This window comes from Triticum aestivum, chromosome 3A (assembly GCF_018294505.1).
Source record: "Triticum aestivum cultivar Chinese Spring chromosome 3A, IWGSC CS RefSeq v2.1, whole genome shotgun sequence".
In the NCBI taxonomy this organism is placed as follows: domain Eukaryota; kingdom Viridiplantae; phylum Streptophyta; class Magnoliopsida; order Poales; family Poaceae; genus Triticum; species Triticum aestivum.
This window is the reverse complement of record NC_057800.1, coordinates 133007122-133026315: the sequence shown is the minus strand read 5'-3', so window position 1 is coordinate 133026315 and position 19194 is coordinate 133007122. Positions and strand designations below refer to the sequence as shown.

General features: G+C 47.9%; 1 protein-coding gene across 3 annotated transcripts; it reads left to right on the top strand.

The window, feature by feature from the left end:
• Positions 1 to 9104: 9104 nt before the first annotated feature.
• Positions 9105 to 14040, top strand: LOC123060678 (leucine-rich repeat receptor-like tyrosine-protein kinase PXC3). 3 transcript variants are annotated; one of them, XR_006428099.1, is made up of 3 exons: positions 9105 to 11669; positions 11763 to 12195; positions 12819 to 14040. XR_006428099.1 is itself a non-coding variant. In XM_044483491.1 (2 exons), the coding sequence occupies exons 1-2, from the start codon at positions 9314 to 9316 to the stop codon at positions 12086 to 12088; spliced, it is 2682 nt and encodes an 893-aa protein (XP_044339426.1). In that variant the 5' UTR covers positions 9105 to 9313; the 3' UTR covers positions 12089 to 12346. The 3 variants fall into 3 exon arrangements, 1 of the variants encoding a protein (XP_044339426.1); XR_006428100.1 differs by having other exon boundaries at positions 12813 to 14040; XM_044483491.1 differs by lacking the exon at positions 12819 to 14040 and having other exon boundaries at positions 11763 to 12346.
• Positions 14041 to 19194: the final 5154 nt, after the last annotated feature.

Here is a 19194-nt window from a genome sequence, read left to right as displayed (position 1 = left end):
TCCTACACACACACAGGATCATGGTGATGCATAGCAACAAGAGGGGAGAGTGTGTCCACATACCCTCATAGACCGAATGCGGAAGTGTTAGCACAACGCGGTTGATGTAGTCGTACGTCTTCACGATCTGACCGATCCAAGTACCGAACGCAGGGCACCTCCGAGTTCTGCGCACGTTCAACTCGATGACGTCCCGCGAGCTCCGATCCAGCAAAGCTTCACAGGAGAGTTTCGTTAGCACAATGGCGTGGTGACGGTGATGATGATGCTACCGACGCAGGCCTTCGTCTAAGCACCGCTATGATATGATCGAGGTGGATTATGGTGGAGGGGGGCACCGCACACGGCTAAGAGATCAATGATCAATTGTTGTGTCTATGGGGTGCCCCCTGCCCCCATATATAAAGGAGCAAGGGGGAGGAGGCGGCCAGCCAGGGAGAGGCGCGCCAAGAGGGGGAGTCCTACTCCCACTAGGAGTAGGACTCCTTTTCCTAGTAGGAGTAGGAGAGGGGAAAGGAAAGGGAGAGGAGGAGAAGGAAAGAGGGGGTCGGCCCCCCTTGCCCTAAACCAATTTGGTTTGGGCCTTGGGGGCACGCCCCACACTCCCCTTGCTGCCCTCTATTTCCACTAAGGCCCAAGTAGGCCCATTAAGCACCCCGGGGGTTCCGGTAACCCCCCGGTACTCCGGTATATGTCTGAAACCTTCCGAAACCTTTCCGGTGTCCAAACATAGTCGTCCAATATATCGATCTTTACGTCTCAATCATTTCGAGACTCCTCGTCATGTTTGTGATCATATCCGGGACTCCGAACTACCTTCTCTACATCAAAACACAAAAACTCATAATACCAATCGTCACCGAACTTTAAGCGTGCGGACCCTACGGGTTCGAGAACTATGTAGACATGACCGAGACACGTCTCCGGTCAATAACCAATAGCGGAACCTGGATGGTCATATTGGCTCCCACATATTCTACGAAGATCTTTATCGGTCAAACCGCATAACAATATACGTTGTTCCCTTTGTCATTGGTATGTTACTTGGCCGAGATTCGATCATCGGTATCTCAATACCTAGTTCAATCTCGTTACTGGCAAGTCTCTTTACTCGTTCTGTAATACATCATCCCGCAACTAGCTCATTAGTTACAATGCTTGCAAGGCTTATAGTGATGTGCATTACCGAGTGGGCCCAGAGATACCTCTCCGACAATCGGAGTGAGAAATCCTAATCTCGAAATACGCCAACTCAACAAGTACCTTCAGAGACACCTGTAGAGCACCTTTATAATCACCCAGTTACATTGTGACGTTTGGTAGCACACAAAGTGTTCCTCCCGTAAACGGGAGTTGCATAATCTCATAGTCATAGGAACATGTATAAGTCATGAAGAAAGCAATAGCAACATACTAAATGATCAAGTGCTAAGCTAACGGAATGGGTCAAGTCAATCAATAATGATGTGGTCCCGTTAATCAAATGACAACTCATGTCTATGGCTAGGAAACATAACCATCTTTGATCAACGAGCTAGTCAAGTAGAGGCATACTAGTGACACTCTGTTTGTCTATGTATTCACACTTGTATCATGTTTCCGGTTAATACAATTCTAGCATGAATAATAAACATTTATCATGATATAAGGAAATAAATAATAACTTTATTATTGCCTCTAGGGCATATTTTCTTCATCATCAACCTTCCTCCATCACCAATTTCATGATGCTCACCGCCGTGCGTGAGTAATTCCATCGTAGGCTTGCTAGACGGTGATGGGTTGGATGAGATTTATCATGTAATCGAGTTAGTTTTGTTAGGGTTTGATCCCTAGTATCCACTATGTTCTGAGATTGATGTTGTTATGACTTTGCTGTGCTTAATGCTTGTCACTAGGGCCCGAGTGCCATGATTTCATATTTGAACCTATTATGTTTTCATGAATATATGTGAGTTCTTGATCCTATCTTCAAGTCTATAGTCACCTATTATGTGTTATGATCCATTAACCCCGAAGTGACAATAATCGGGACCATTACCAGTGATGACCGTAGTTTGAGGAGTTCATGTATTCACTATGTGTTAATGCTTTGGTCCGGTACTCTATTAAAAGGAGGCCTTAATATCCCTTATTTTCCAATAGGACCCTTTCTCCCATGGGAGGGTAGGACAAAAGATGTCATGCAAGTTCTTTTCCATAAGCACGTATGACTATATTCGGAATACATGCCTACATTACATTGATGAACTGGAGCTAGTTCTGTATCACCCTATGTTATAATTGTTGCATGATTGATCTCATCCGACATAATTCTCCATCACCGATCCAATGCATACGAGCTTCTAATATATTGTTCTTCGCTTATTTACTTTTCCGTAGCTACTGCTACAATCACTATAAAACCCAAAAATATTACTTTTGCTGTCATTACCACTACTATCATATTACTTTGCTACTAAATACCTTGCTACAGATATTAGGTTTCCAGGTGTGGTTGAATTGACAACTCAGCTGCTAATACTTGAGAATATTCTTTGGCTCCCCTTATGTTGAATCAATAAATTTGGGTTGAATACTCTACCCTCGAAAACGGTTACGATCCCCTATACTTGTGGGTTATAAGCAGTTGATGGCGTTGAGGATTCCTTCGTCCGTACAATTATTGCGGAATACTGAAATCGCGTCCTCGTCGCGGCAATCTTTAATCCTGTCTTCGACAAGGAGGAATTTGGCCCAAAAGTGATGGACTATTTCCTGAGACTGATGTCGTACGTACATGAGGTCGCATATATCCGGAGGGCCAGAATTGTTTGTCAAATGTTGCTTGTGGTGGGTGGGTGGCTTTAAATCTGATCCCTTTCCCAATTTGGAGTCCGCAGTTTGAAAAACTTTCGAGCTTATTGGTTCAGGCTTTGGGATGTTAAATGATTTTCCAGGCTTGACGCCCGATTCTAGGTTCGGAGGTAGACGGGTATCCGGCTCTTCGAGTTCGGAAATCCGAACATAGCTCGTCCTCAACACAGGGGAAAATTTGTTGTTTTGCTTTTCTACGACCGCTATCTGATGGGTGATCGGTGGAGATTTGATTTCTCTCTGATCGGGTTTAAGCCCAATCTGATCGTAGTTGTAGCGATCCCCATGGCGGCGATGCGATCCAGGAGTTTGTTTAAAGATGATAACTCCGTTGGATCCATCCGTTTGGAGTATTCAGAGTCAACGCGGAGGCAATTTTCGATGACTTGACAAGTCATCATCGGCTTGACGGACGAACGGGCGATCATGGTAAAGTCCCCTAACTAGAGGGTTTGGCCTGAGACCACGGCTCCTTCGGAGGTGATGTTGTCCTTAATGACAAGGCGGGCCATCGATCCTGTCTTTGATGTCACAGCGGAACTCTCAATGAAAGCATCAATGTCGGTGTCAAAACCAGCGGATCTCGGGTAGGGGGCCCCGAACTGTGCGTCTAGGGTCGATGGTAACAGGAGACAGGGGACACGATGTTTACCCAGGTTCGGGCCCTCTTGATGGAGGTAATACCCTACGTCCTACTTGATTGATCTTGATGAATATTATGATTACAAGAGTTGATCTACCACGAGATCGTAATGGCTAAACCCTATATGTCTAGCCTGTATGATTGTGATTGCCTCTACGGACTAAACCCTCTGGTTTATATAGACACCGGAGGGGACTAGGGTTGTCCAAAGTCGGTTTATAGAGGAAGGAATCTTCATATCCGATCGCCAAGCTTGCCTTCCATGCAAAGGAGAGTCCCATCCAGACACGGGAGGAAGTCTTCTGTCTTGTATCTTCACGGCCCATCAGTTCGGCCCACGTCACATAGGCCGGACGCCCGAGGACCCCTTAATCTAGGACTCCCTCACGGGGTACATAGACCCGCGATTCATCCGCACCCGTTGGCCGAGTACCGAAGCTGATGTCTACAACTTCAGCATAGTCTTGTTGGAGGTCGTGTCCGACAGGCGCCGGGACATGGATATAGAGCAATCGGGTGATAGAGTCATTTCGTTGCTCAGGTGGTCTGGGAGCTATACGAGACGGAAGCCATTGTTGAAGCGGTGGATGAGAAGCTTGTCGCCTACCGATGTCAATCTGAATTGCTTCTCGAAGAACTACAACAACAGTGACACTTTATTGCTGCCTAGCTCCTGGTTAGAACTCGCCAGCGATGACTCACCGACTAACTCCGATCCCACGGCTGCAATCCCTTTGCACACAAGTCCGTCGATATGTTCGTCCTCCTCTAAATCAACAATCTGTAACCTCCGAACAACCTAGTTCTGATCCCAGTTGTTAGAATTAATATGAGGCCACCGTCGATCTACCAGGATCAAGCAATCACACAAGCACGACACCGAGATTTGTTAACAAGGTTCACTGATATGGCTACATCCCCGGGGCCTGACGACGAGCACTCCTCCCCATGACACCACAACAATACCGCACCCCGGTCGCCCGAGCGCCGACACACGCCGCTGACTTGCCCCATGTGTCTATGCTATTATGTTGGCATAGGTTACATCGTGTGTCTACCCTCTCATTATATAAGAGGCCTATGATACAAGTGTCCTACTTGGACGTGACTCCATATCCTTTTTACACACGACTCCAAGTCCAACTGTAACCTACCGTATACAATAATATTCGACAGAACTCTAACATTCCACACACAATATCTTCTTTGTATAGGTCTCTCTCTAGCTTTCTAGCACACATAAGTACCCTTTCCATCCCTCTCCCACAACATATACAATATATATTTCTCTAGGTTTCTCTCACGCGCACAAACACACATATACTCTCTCTACCTAGATATTTTTGATCCACACACAACCATCTCTACACCGCTCTCTCTCTCACACACGATATCTCTCTACCTCTGTCTACTTGGTCGATCTCCATATCCCTTTCTTGCACACCTGCACACATAATCAATCTATCACTCATACACAGACACAGACACAAACACCCAGATGCAAAGGTCGGGGGTCATCCTTCTTTTTCAAAAAAATACACATACACAAAAACCCTCTCACTCTATCACTAAGTGTAGTTCTCACACACAAACCCTCTCGCCCTCCATGTCGAGCTCTCTCTCTCTCCCTGGACAAATGCATCATCTCTCTCGATCGTTCTCCCCCTCACACACGCACGCATAGACACATTATCTATCTAGACCACTCTCAATCTCTCTCTCCCTCTCTAGATATACTTATCACCCTCTCCTCCCAGCGCTCGCTCACTCAATATCTCTCTAGAAAATACCTCTTTTGGCCCGCATATAGGCCCACACTCACTCGACCTCGCTTTGTCTCTATGCCTCGCTCGACCTCGCTCTCTCTCTCTCTCTCACACACACACACACAAATGCTACCTCTCTCTATTTAGGTCTCGATCGACACTTTGTACATCTCTCATCCACACACATCATCTCACTATTAGGTCCCCTCTCACGCACCACTATTTAGATATATCTCTCCCCCACCACACACAAACGCATTCTCCAACTCTAACCACCACTCACAATACCACTCTAGACCCCCTCTCTCGCATACATGTACACGCTCCCACCCCCTCTGTCTCTAGGTCATGATCTCTCGCTCTCGCTCCCTCTCCCTCTCTCGCGCGCTCTTTCTCACCCTGCCCGTCGCTCTCTTGATTGGGGTTTTTTCCATGAGTTGGTTTTGTTCTTGTGGTTGATGTTGATTGGGAAAAAATAGTAATAAACACTTTTTGGACAAGTCAAGCTCATGAAAATGCAATACATCTGAATGTTGCCATGGAAGTGCACAAATGCTAGCAATTAGAAGTAAACTAGTTAATTGCCCGTGCGTTGCAAGAAGGGCATACTTATTCTAGTGTTCAACATTAATCGTGTCCGACATATACCTTACACCCACCATATTCTAATGGAGGAAGTGACTTGATTTGATTGAGTTAATGCAAAAGATTTGATTTCATTGCCAGTGTCCGACATACAACTAGAATGGCTTAATTTGATTTAATTTGATTGAGTTAATGCAATTACCTTACACCCACCAATGAGGCCGCTGCAAAAGGTTTCATTTGATTGAGTTTCATGACGTGAGCCAGGGAGGGGGGCTTCACCAACGGGTGTACGACCACAAACTCTCCTTTAATAGTGATATATAGAGGAGTAACTTTGTGCATTTTAGCAGGTCAATGGGTTTAGGATGAGAATTTGTCACTTATGATTTTTTGGATGAAAACACATTTTACATATTTTCCTTTCTTTTATTAGGTTGCAAGCTATCGTATGTTTTTTGTGAGAACTCAAGGTCATGAAAATACAATACACCTGAGTGTTGCCATGGAAGTGTACAAATCCCGGCAAGGACTAACTTGTTAATTGCCTGTGTATAATGGGGCATACATATTATACTAGTTTAACAACAATCATGTCCGACGTATACTCTCTTCATTCATTTAACCAATAACGTGGGTGACTGCGGCGGGAGCAAAAATTATACTCCCTTCGTTCGGAATTACTTGTCACAGAAATGAACGTATCTAGACGTATTTTAGTTTTAGATACATCCATTTCCAAGACAAGTAATTCCGAACGGAGCGAGTACCATTGAATTTTTATTCAAAAGAAGTTTTCTATGGTTTAATGGTATAATTTTTGTTCATGCCGCAGTTTTTCACGTTGGTTAAATTTATGGTCAAACTTAAATATTGAAAAGCGCGGATGCACTACATTATGGAATGGAGGGAGTACTTTACAGCCACCATATTCTAGTGAAGGGACTGATTTGACTTGATTGCGTTAACGCAAAAGATTTGATTTGATTGCCCGTGTTCGACATATAGTTAGAATGGTTTTATTGAGCTAATGCAATTAACTTACACGCATCAATGGATGCGCTGCAACATATTTGGTACGATTTCATTTGATTGCCTAGTGAAAATAGAGAAAAATTCGGATGCTACTAGGGCACGGATGATCCCATGCCATGAAAGCACATAGGCCGTCGGATCTTAGATCTAACGATTATCACGAAAGCCCCTGGATCTACGCGCAATTACATAACCCTGAAAGAAGTTTTTTTTTAAGTTGTCGAAACTTCCATCATGACAGTTGGATCAGATCCAACGGCCCGGGTGCTGGAGCATCGGATCGGAGCTCCTGGAGCACCTCATATTCTCCCGAGAAAATAAGGTGACCACCAGGCAGGCATGATTTATGTACAGTAAAAACAGACAAGAAATGTATTTTAAAGTGGTTTTGAAATGTATATTTTCAAACTAGGCAAGACAGGATACAAGGGAGAGCTCTCCCACCAATGGCAAGGACAAGCGCCCCTTGATGTCAGTAACCGTACGCCTTAATTAATCAGCTACTGCTATGGGATGAAACAAAGTAGGGAAAGGAACAGAGCACAAAGATTCTCCGGCTCAGCGCCCGACAAATTCACCATGTCCAACGCCAGAGATGCACGAGCAGGGTGTAAAAGTAAAAGTAAAGTAAAAGTAAAAGAAGAGAATATCATTATGTTAGAGGGACGCTGCCGATTAGCCGAGACTGCTCACGGTGTGGAGTAACATAAAGTAGTAACTTGCCGATGTTACTAATCTATATTACTACCTTCATACTGGGTAATAACATGTGAGTGATGTCATGAAAGAGTTTATTTATTAGGCTATAGACTCATGATGCTTTAAAATGTGTGATGTTACAGTAACTATCTAAGTTACTCCCTCCGTTATTAACTTCTACTCCCTCCGTTCCTAAATATTTGTTTTTCTAGACATTTCAAATGACTACTACATACGGATATATATAGACATATTTTAAAGTGTAGATTCACTTATTTTGCTCCGTATGTAGTCACTTGTTAAAATGCCTAGAAAGATAAGTATTCAGGAACGGAGGGAGTACAATATTAAAACTATATAGTATGAAAATACGTTTTATGGTGTATCTGATAATACTGATTTCATATTGTGAATATTTATATTTTTTAATATAAAGTTAGTCAAACTCTACAAAGCTTGACCAAATCTTATATGCGGACCAAAAAGAAACGGAGGGAGTACTACATAAACCCATCTCTTCTTATTAATTACCTGCCACATAAGCAAACTTGTATTGAAATGTGTGATGTTACTAGTTAAGTTACTCTTATTATGGTTAGTCTCAGACTAGTCACAATCAGGAGTAACTTAGACTAGTAACATCACATTTTACTAGACTATATTACTACCTCTACAGTGGGTAGTAATATATGTGTGTTGTCATGTTATGGTTCATTTATTAGCCTATAGACTCATTTATTAGCCTATAGACTCATATTGTCTTAATATGTGTGATGTTACAGTAACTAGTTAAGTTACTACCATCATCTCTCATCATTAAATATGTGCCACATAAACAAAATTATCTTGAAAAATAAGATGTTACTAGTGATGTTAGGCTAGTCATGGTGGGGAGTAACATATACTAGTGTCATGCATATGACATTAGTCTATGTTACTATCTTCATAGTGGGAAGTAACATAGAAGTAGTGTCATAGTTGGATGTATTTATTAGCTTGTAGACCCATCTTGCCTTGGAAAGTGTTATGTGATGATAACATGTTATGTTACTCTAAACACCTCTCTCCTTATTAACTACATGCCACATAGACAAATTTATCTTGAGGTGCGTTATGTTACTAGTTAAGTTACTCTCACTATAACCAGCCTTAGACTAGCCACAATGGAGAGTAACATACACTAGTATACGTGTACGTTACTAGTGTATGTTACTCTCCATTGTGGCTAGTTTAATGGGTAGTAACATAAGTGTGGTAACATGCATAGCTTCATTTACTAGGTTATAGACTCATGTTGCATTGGAATATGTGATGTTACAGTAACTAGCTAAGTTACTACTACTACCTCTCTCCTTATTAACTCATTGCCACATAAGCAAATTTGCTGAGTTGGACTCAATGTTACTGCTGAAATTACTCCCACTATAGCTAGTCTTAGTCCCATTATGCCCAGCCTCAATGATGCGATGCTCCTATACTACTTGTGGCGCAAAGCGCCTCGGAATAATCAGGAAAAACAACTTTCCCCTTTCCCCTCCCTCGACACTCCCACTGATGGGCTGTGACGAGAGTGCGTGAGTGCGAGCGAGGCAGCGAGCGGCCCCCCTCCCTCCCTCCCGTGCTCTCTGCCTACCAACCCTGAAAAGCAAGCACTCACGGGCGGGGCCTGGCCGCCGCCGCCACCACCACCCCACCTCGGCGGCCCGGGCCGAGCGCCACCCCGCCCCAAATGCATCCCGCCTTCCGCCGCTGCCTTCTCCTCTCCCTCGGCCTCATCTCGGCCTCCCTCCTCGCGCCTCGGGCGGGCGCTGGAGATGCCGCGGCAATGCAGGCGCTGCGCCGGGGGCTGGCGCCGCCGGACTGGGCCGCCGCGCCGGCGGACCACTGCGCCTGGCGCGGCGTCACGTGCGGCGGCGCCCGCGAGGTCACCGCGGTCGAGCTGCCCCGCCGGGGCCTCCGCGGCGACTTCTCGGCCGCCGCCGGGCTCCGCGCGCTGGCGCGGCTCGATCTCTCCTTCAACGCGCTCTCCGGGGCCGTCCCCGCGGCGCTCGGCGCGCTCGCCCGCCTCGAGCTCCTCGACCTCTCCATGAACAGGCTCTCCGGCCCCATCCCGCCCGCCCTCGGCCTCGCCGCCGGCCTCAAGTTCCTGAACCTCTCCAACAACGCCCTCTCCGGCTCCATCCCCGACGAGCTCAGGGGCCTCAAGGAGCTCCAGGAAGTGCAGATTTCGGCCAACAACCTCACCGGCGCCATCCCCGGCTGGCTCGCCGGCCTCCCCGGCCTCCGCGTGCTCTCCGCTTACGAGAACGCGCTCTCGGGGCCGATCCCGCCCGGGCTCGGGCTCTCGTCCAATCTCCAGGTGCTCAACCTCCACTCCAACGGCCTCGAGGGGAGCATACCGAGCAGCCTCTTCGACCTTGGCAATCTGCAGGTTCTGATCCTCACCGTGAATAGGCTCAACGGCACCATCCCGGATTCAATCGGCCGGTGCCTCGGCCTATCCAACGTGCGCATCGGCAACAATCGCCTCGCGGGCGCCATCCCGGCATCCATTGGCGACGCCACCAGCCTGACCTACTTTGAGGCCGACAGCAACCAGCTGTCCGGCAGCATCCCCGCTCAGTTTGCACGCTGCGCCAACCTGACGCTGCTGAATTTGGCCTACAACCGCCTTGTCGGCGAGGTGCCGGACATGCTTGGGGAGCTGAGAAACCTGCAAGAGCTCATCATCTCCGGCAATGGCCTCGGTGGCGAGTACCCGAGGTCCATTCTGCGGTGCCGGAACTTGAGCAAGCTGGACTTGAGCTACAACGCTTTCCGCGGCGGCTTGCCAGACACCATCTGCAACGGATCCAGGCTGCAGTTTCTTGTGCTCGATCATAACGAGTTCTCGGGCAGCATCCCGCACGGTATCGGTGGCTGCAGCCGGCTTCTCGAGCTGCAGCTTGCCAACAACAACCTGAGTGGTGAGATACCAGCCGAAATGGGCAAGATCAAGAGCTTACAGATTGCGCTGAACCTCAGCTTCAATCACCTTTCAGGGCCGCTGCCCCGTGAGCTTGGGCGGCTCGATAAGCTCGTGGCGCTGGATTTATCTAGCAATGAGATATCTGGTGAGATCCCTGCTGACATGAGAGGGATGCTGAGCTTGATAGTAGTCAACCTGTCAAACAACCGGCTCCGTGGTGCCATACCGGTGTTCGGGCCGTTTCAGAAGAGTGCAGGGTCCAGTTTCTCCGGCAATGCCAAGCTGTGCGGCGACCCGCTGGATGTGGACTGTGGACCGATTTATGGCTCCAATTATGGATCGGACCACAGGAAGATATCTTACAGGGTGGCCCTGGCAGTTGCTGGGTCCTGCGTGCTCATCTTCTCAGTGGTATCATTGGTGGTCACGTTGTTCATGTGGCGTGAGAGGCAGGAGAAGGAGGCCGACGCAAAGAAGGCCGAGGCAGGGGAGGCGGTCGTCGTCGAAGCGAGGCATGTCATGGCTTCAAGTGTGTTCATTGAGAGCTTGCAGCAGGCCATTGATTTCCAGACCTGTGTCCAGGCGACGTTCAAGGACGCCAGTGCACTGAGGAGCGGCACGTTCAGCACGACCTACAAGGCTGTCATGCCATCAGGCATGGTGGTGTGTGTGAAGAAGCTGAAGTCGGTCGACCGCGCGGTCGTCCACCACCAGGCCAAGATGATCCGGGAGCTCGAGCGACTCGCGCACATAAACCATCCCAACCTTGTGCGTCCCATTGGGTATGTCATCTACGAGGATGTTGCGTTGCTGCTGCAGTATGACATGCCGAATGGAACATTGCTTCAGCTGCTGCACGGTTCAAACAACTGTGATGGTGACCAAGAGAAGCCTGACTGGCCAAAGCTGTTGTCAATCGCGATTGGCGTCGCCGAAGGGCTGGCCTTCCTCCACCAGATTGCCACCATCCACCTCGATATTTCTTCGGGTAATGTCTTCCTTGACTCGCACTACAACGCGCTTCTTGGCGAAGTTGAGATCTCCAAGCTGCTGGACCCTTCAAAGGGCACTGCCAGCATCAGCGCGGTAGCTGGCACATTTGGTTATATACCTCCAGGTCTGAACTTTTCTCCCAAAGGAATCTGCTGGATACACAAGAACTAACTTACTATCCATAAACATAACACAAATTGCACTTGATTTCTTGCAGAGTATGCCTACTCAATGCAGGTTACTGTACCAGGAAATGTGTACAGCTTCGGGGTACTGCTGTTGGAGATCCTGACGTCCAAGATGCCGGTGGACGAGGAGTTTGGCGAGGGTGTGGACCTTGTCAAGTGGGTGCACTCTGCGCCGGAGAGGGGGGAGACGCCGGAGCAGATCATGGACCCGAGGCTGAGCACCGTGTCGTTTGCGTGGCGGAGGCAGATGCTCGCCGTGCTCAAGGTCGCGATGCTATGCACGGAGCGCGCCCCGGCGAAGCGGCCCAAGATGAAGAAGGCTGTAGAGATGCTGCAGGAGGCCAAGAACAGCTGACCGCTCACTGCATCCTCTTGCTGAATGCTAAGATTGCTCCTACGGAGACGAAATGACAAGCATAAAGAACATTGCACGCCGCGAATCTGCAGTAATTATTCGGCCGGGTATGAATCCAATGGCTATTTTCCTCTTTGTATATAGTCTTGATTTTTTTTCTCAAGCTGCCGGTAGCATACATTGCCAGTATCAAAGAACCCTAAACCCCATTGTTCGGCATTACTACTTGCTGATGGCAACGTGAGAATGTTTGGTCCATTTCCGGTTGGATGCTCTGCTAGAAAAATTGTCTAATTTTCTAAGCTTAGTCAAGCAACATATGCAACTAAACTAAAAATAACCAGGCAAGAGCAAGTCTAGCATAGTATATATCGGCGGCCTCCATAATGCTTGCATAATGTTTTTTTGAGTTTTTTTCTGGGACAGTAATGTTTTGGAGTTTGTCATTGGCTTGACATGATCTGTTTCTGCCCCATCTCATCAACAACAATTGAAGCTTCGGGCCTCCTTTGGTTTAGAGGAATGTTGTAGGAATTTCATAGGATAGAATTTTTATAGGAAAAATTCCTTTGGAAAATGTTTAAATTAAGCCGGATGAAAACTCTCTCCCGTAAGCCGCTCTCCCTGCGCATCACGTGTCGCTGTGGCCCCGCCCACCTTATCTTCTCCCACGAAGCATATCCTCCACCTGATTCTTTTCCCTTTTCTTCTCTCGTTCGTCAAGCTGCAGAGGAAAAGCAAGCAGCAGCACAGAAGCGGAGGAGGTAACGCCGTTGGCCGTTGCCTGATTCATCCTCGCGCCGCCGGGGCTGCAATAGAGCTCCGCCGTGGCTGCATTGAAACGCCACCGGAGCTGCATCGCATCATCCTCGCGCTACATGGCAGCTTCAGTCGTCGTCGTCGTCATGCTTTTTGTCGCAGCTTTCGCCATGGCCGCCGCGTGCTGCGTCGCTGCATCAGCCGTCATCGCCGGCGCTGCAATGAGTGCTCCCGGGGCTGCAATGGAGGGACGTCGGCGCTCCGCCGCGACTGCAATGGAGCACCGTCGGGGTGTTGGAGCTTTGTCCCAGTTGCAATGGAGCTTCGCCGCGGCTGCAATGGAGCACTGTCGGGGACGTTGGAGCTTCGCCGCGGTTGCAATGGAGCTTCGCCGCGGCTGCAATGGAGTACCATCGGGGACGTCGGAGCTTCGCCGCGGCTGCAATGAAGCGTCACTGGGATGCAATGGAGCAACCGGCGTCGACGGTGCTTCCATGGAGTTGCAGTGGAGCTTCGCCGAGGTTTCGTCGGTGCTGCGTTGAAGCTTTATTTGCAGTCCTTAGTGCTACCATGGTGCAGGCCCCCGGTGAGTCTCGGCGCTGCGATATAGCGCGTCGCCGGCAGCTCTTTTTGGAGCGATGATGCAGCATCTCCAGCTGCTCCAGGGCTGCGAGGTCGCCGGCGTAGGTGCCATCCGTTGGTTTTTGTTGCACCATGGCTGTGTTCAGAGGAGGCATGGTGTGGATTGACGATGGGCTGATGCACCTTCACTGCAGAGCGGGACGCGGTGTGGATCGAAGGACTGCTGGGATCGAACATCACTAGGGCCAATCGGACGGTTGACTAGGCGGATGAAATTATTCGGTTGATTCGTAGCAACCGTCAATTCGTTTAGAGCTTTTTGGTTTGTAGGAATGAAATCCTATTTTTATGGAAGAATTCTTTCTGTCCTTCACATTTCATAGGAAAATACATTAGCCTAGACTCAATGAAAAAAATCTTATGATGTGAATCAAAGGGCATCTCCTTTCCTATTCTTATTCATAAGATTTGAGATACATGTCATCTCATTTCCTATGACTTTTCTATTTCTATAATTTTCCTACCCTATAAACTAAAGGAGGGCTCAAACTTGATTCCAACATTAATTTCTAGTACGAGTTCAATTATAATATGCAGTACGGTTTCAACGACATAATAAATACTAATCTCTATATTAATTTGAAGTTTTGAAAATGTCCGAGCAGAATATCAAATAGACTTTGCACCAAAGACTAACATCTAAAGTCGAAGACCCCAGCCAAGCCACATTGCCGGGTCTAGGGTACAGACCGGTCCGGCGCACTCTCAGAGGCATCCGCCGCCGTCTTTCATCGATCCATGTATTGACGCATCGCCCTTGTCAGACCTGTCGTCGACGCCATCATGATGCCAGACAGCGCCGTCCTCCTGCGCGAGTCCGTCCACCCGCATCGGATCCGAGACTCCATTGTGCTACGCCGCTGAGATCCATTGTCGTCGATGTGGAGGATGAAACACCGCTACACCTCTAGGAGCACTTGCTCCATAACGATGAGGATGCCCACAGGAGGGGAAACATTTGATGCCGTCATCGTCCGATCCGGGAAGATCCAGATCTAGGGTTTCCCCCGGAGCATCTCGAACGTGGTGCCGCAACCTGCAACAACGATGCCTCGAGAAGGAAACGATGTCACAGACGCCGACATCGTCTGCCATGATCGTAGTCGGCGTGATTTTCACAGGAAGTTGCATCACCCCACTCTTGTAGCTGACTGGATCCGATCGTAGCCTCGTCGTGAAGATGAAGGCCGCCACCGAAACGCCGGCAGAGAGCCTCCAGCCGCCTCTCACCGGTCCCTCCACGCGCCGCCGGTTGGACAAAACCATGTCGAGGCGGACCTGGACAGGACTCCAGATCCGTGTCTTCTGCTGCCACCCATCTCGAGGCACATACTCCACCAGGGTGAAGAGCACCATGCCGACCATGGATCAGGCCACCGCCGCACAGGCAAGGGGCGCCGCCCTACCTGCTGCTCACGAATCCAACACCAGGGACGCCCCTGCCGACTCCGGGAGATCAAGCAGCACACCACCCGCCCTAGCGCTTTGGGGTCAGGCCCGCTGCCACCGCGGACTTGGCCGGCGGTATCGGCGGCAGGAGAGGAGACGAGAGGGGGCTGGTGGCGCTAGGGTTTGGGTCCCCTGGCTGTCGCCCAAGGAGGCGTCGCGAGGGGGGTGAGGGGGTGAGGCGACGCGAGGGATCATAAATTCAAGGCGAACGAAGAGAGTAGATGGCAGAGTCGATGGAACGAAGGGAACGACCAAAGGTCAGACCGCTAGTGGCACTACTGGCAGGACTGGACACGGGAGGAAGAAAACGGGCTCAAACTTCCCTCCCGTGCGACCGGCTGGATTGATTTGGAGCGTGCTGCATACCAGCGTCTCACAACCTTCAAATTTAGGGTCTCGCAGACTCATTTTGGAGCAGCCTAAAAAAATTATATGCATTTAAGAGGCCAACATGGCGGCTTTGCTAGACCTTACGAGGCCTGATCGCCAAACCGGGGGTTATTATGGTGACTTAAGATGACTCTGCTAGAGCTGCTGTGCCAATTCATGGAAGAGTGGCATATGCATCTTTCCATTTTTTTTCTTCTTTCAGATGTTTTTCTTCTTTTTTTTTTCTATAATGCATTGCTGACCCTATTTAGTACTGTACGATATAACATGTTAGGAAAGCAACCGCATCTGCCTGTCGAAGTTGCTGTGTGGAAGTTGCTATGTGCAATGATTAATGTCTTGGCATTCGCCCACATGGTAAGCAGATAGATGCTTTTCTTGAGGTTCTCATCCCATTGCTTGCAACAAAGTGATTGGGGCTTTCTGCGGCAGTGATGATGACCGGGGACATTCCCTTGTTTTGGATCAAAGTGGTGGCCACGACCTAGCCTGTAGATGAATCGACTCTTGTAAAAAATTTGACGGAAATCCTTGTAAAAATTCTATGAAAATCCTGCGCTTGGTAGGAGCATAAAATGTTTTAGTTTTTTTTATAGGGGAATAAAAAGTTTTAGTTGGCGGTATCACTTGGTTCGTTGTTTTTGGAAGAAAAAAAAAGAGCATGGCGCGGCCGTACATTGCACACTTGAGGTTGCCCCGTGCATCACGCACTTGGTAGGACTTGTAAATTTGTAAATTTTCTTTTCAACGATTTTTTTTCTTTTTTTTTGCGAGAACACTTGTATTACTCAAATATCAATGTCTTTACAAACATCTAGGGATATACCCACGACCTCATCTGGCCCAGATCCCAGCCAGGTCATAGTTCGCTCCTCAATTCTAGCAAACCTAGCCAAACTATCACTAGCTTTATTCTGGACTCTCGTAATACGAGTAATACAAGTTTGTCTAAGACGCATCAGCAGTCTTATTTCATTTACCAAAGCAGCATAAATTGAACGATCAACTTTGCCAGAGGATACCATAGACACTGCCAAGCTAGAATCCGATTCGATAACAATAGGCAAATCAGAGCGTTGTATAGCCAGCGATAAACCTTCCATGATTGCACCTAATTCCGCTTCAACCACATCTCTAAAAAAAATAGCGATCTGCATGCCGAAAAAATAATCCCTCCACTGGAGTTTCGGAGAATCATACCAGTACCCGCATGATCACTGTCAACAAAGGACCCGTCCGTGTTTAGTTTAACCTAGCCCTCGTCGGGGGGTTGCCACTTACACACTCGGCCTACACTCTGAATCTCCCTCACTTCTCTAGTGTGATCAAAAGACAAGTATCCCTTGCCTTTAGCTACATCCATACCATGGTTCATTTTGATCCCCACTAAATCATCCAAATATCTTCTCAGGAAATTCACGGAGACATCCATGTCCGGAGCCGGCTTATGATGTATGATTTCATTCCTTACGTACCAGCTTCTCCAGAAAATAAGCAGAACCTTGCACCGATCGAGCTCACTTAATGAATCCAGCGCATAGAGTAACCATTCCTTCCCATTGGGCACAAAGTATTCGATCCCCGGCAACCTCCATACCTTCGCCATCTCCTTATATAGATCTCTACCCCGCTGACATCTCAGAAAAGGGTGGAAATTGTCCTCCGTCTCTGAGCCACAAATCGGACAACCGCTTACAAGCTCAAGCCCTCTTTTGTTCTTGTTCTTCCACGTAGGAAGAGCGTCCGTCGCCAGACGCCATGCAAAGTTACGGATCGTTGGTGTAACTGCACTGTTCCAAATAAGCTTCCAACAACTCCTTCCTCCCGAAGCCGAGCTACTAGAGGTGGTTGTGCTCGCTCCGTATAACTCCTGAAACGCAAACTGATAAGCCGACTTTACAAAAAAAACCCCATGTCTTCCAGGGGCCCATGCAATCACATCCTCATCCAACCTTGGTGAAGCACGAATTTTCAAAATCTCAATCACATCAGCCGACAGAAAAATACTGTTGTAAAAGCTCCACTTTCCAAGACCCATTTGCATTAAGCAAATCTGACGAAGCGGATTCGGCATCTACCCTGCAACGAGACCGGCTTGAATGAGAACGGCCTCGGGATCCAGTTGTCCCTCCACACTCTGATATTTCTCTCGTTTCCCGCCCTCCAAATCAATCCTCTCTTCAGAAGATCAAGGCCATGACTAATAGCTTGCCACGATGATGATGCATTCCCTGTGAAGACCGTATCCTCTAGCTTGCCATATGGATAGTACTTTGCCTTGAGAACCTGTGCACAAAGACAATCTGGATTGGACAAAAGCCGGATTGTCTTTGGACATTCGGCCATCTGAGGTCGGGAGGCCAAGGTATCCTCTAGTTTTGTTAGTTTGGCTTGAAGGTTCTGAAATTTGTCTTTGGACATTCGGCCATCTGGGGTCGGGAGGCCAAGATACCTCTCATCAAAAGCTGCACTAGTTACCTGCAGGGCATTTCGGACCTGCTCCTAGCTTGTGGTTGGGCATGAATTACCAAAAAATATTGAGCATTTATCATAGTTTAGCTTTTGCCCCGTAGCTGCACTATACTCCTATAGTGCTGCCCTCACACACTCTGCTTGCCTCCTAGAAGCTTCGAAAAACAGCAACGTATCATCAGCGAACAAAAGGTGGGAAATACCCGGGGCTCTTCTAGACACTTTCACCGGAGATCTCTCTCCACTAGTCACCTTATTCTTCAAAATAGTTGAAAGCCCATCCGCCACAAACAGAAATAAAAATGGTGAGAGTGGGTCGCCTTGCTGAAGGCCACACGACGGTGCAAATGAATCCAAGAGGGTTTCATTGAACTTGACTGAATACCTCACCGACGTAACACACGTCATAACCCAATCAATCCATCGATGAGAGAAACCCAACTTTTGCATCACCTGCCTCAAGTAGACCCAATCCATTCGATCATATGCTTTTGACAAATCTAGTTTATAAGCACAGAAGCTTTTTGTGGGGTCCTTTTCTTGCTTGATGTAGTGAATACACTCAAAAGCTATCAAGGCATTATCTGTAATCATCCTACCTGGAATGAAAGCACTTTGTTCCGGAGAAATAAGGTCATCCAATAAAGGCCTCAGCCGGTTAACCAAACACTTAGATATGACCTTATAGATGACATTACATAAGCTGATAGGCCTGTAATCAGACAACTTGGATGGGTTAGCAACTTTAGGGATAAGAACAATAGAAGTTGAGTTTACCCCCTCTGGCATAATGCCTGTCTGAAAGAAATCCTTAACCGAAGCAATAACATCATCCTTGAGTGTACTTCAATTTTTCTGGAAAAAACAAGCCGAAAAACCATCCGGTCCCGGGGCCTTCAACGGGCCAATTTGGAAAAGAGCATCTGATATCTCCTTATCAGAGAAAGGAGCAACCAGCCTAGCATTATCATCCTCAGTTACTTTGACCTCCACATGGTCCAATATTGGAGACGGGTTTATGGTAGGATCGGCCTTAAATATATTTTGGAAGTACTCATTCGCCCTCTCCCCCATCACCACACTATCTGTATGCACCACCCCAATGCTATCAGTAAGCTCTCGAATTTTATTCTTCCTTGCTCTCCACACTGCCTTGCTTTGGAAATATTTGGTATTCCTATCGCCTTCTTTCAACCATGTTATTCTTGACCGTTGTAGCCATAACATTTCCTCCTGGTATAGGAGTTCGTTATCTTGTCCGTTACAACCCTGATCTCCGCTCTGTCTGCGTTCATGTTCATCAATTCCTCTAAACGGGCCCGAGACTTTGCTAACTCTCTCCTAATGTTACCAAATTTCTTACTCCATAAACCCAATGAACTCATAGTCTTGGA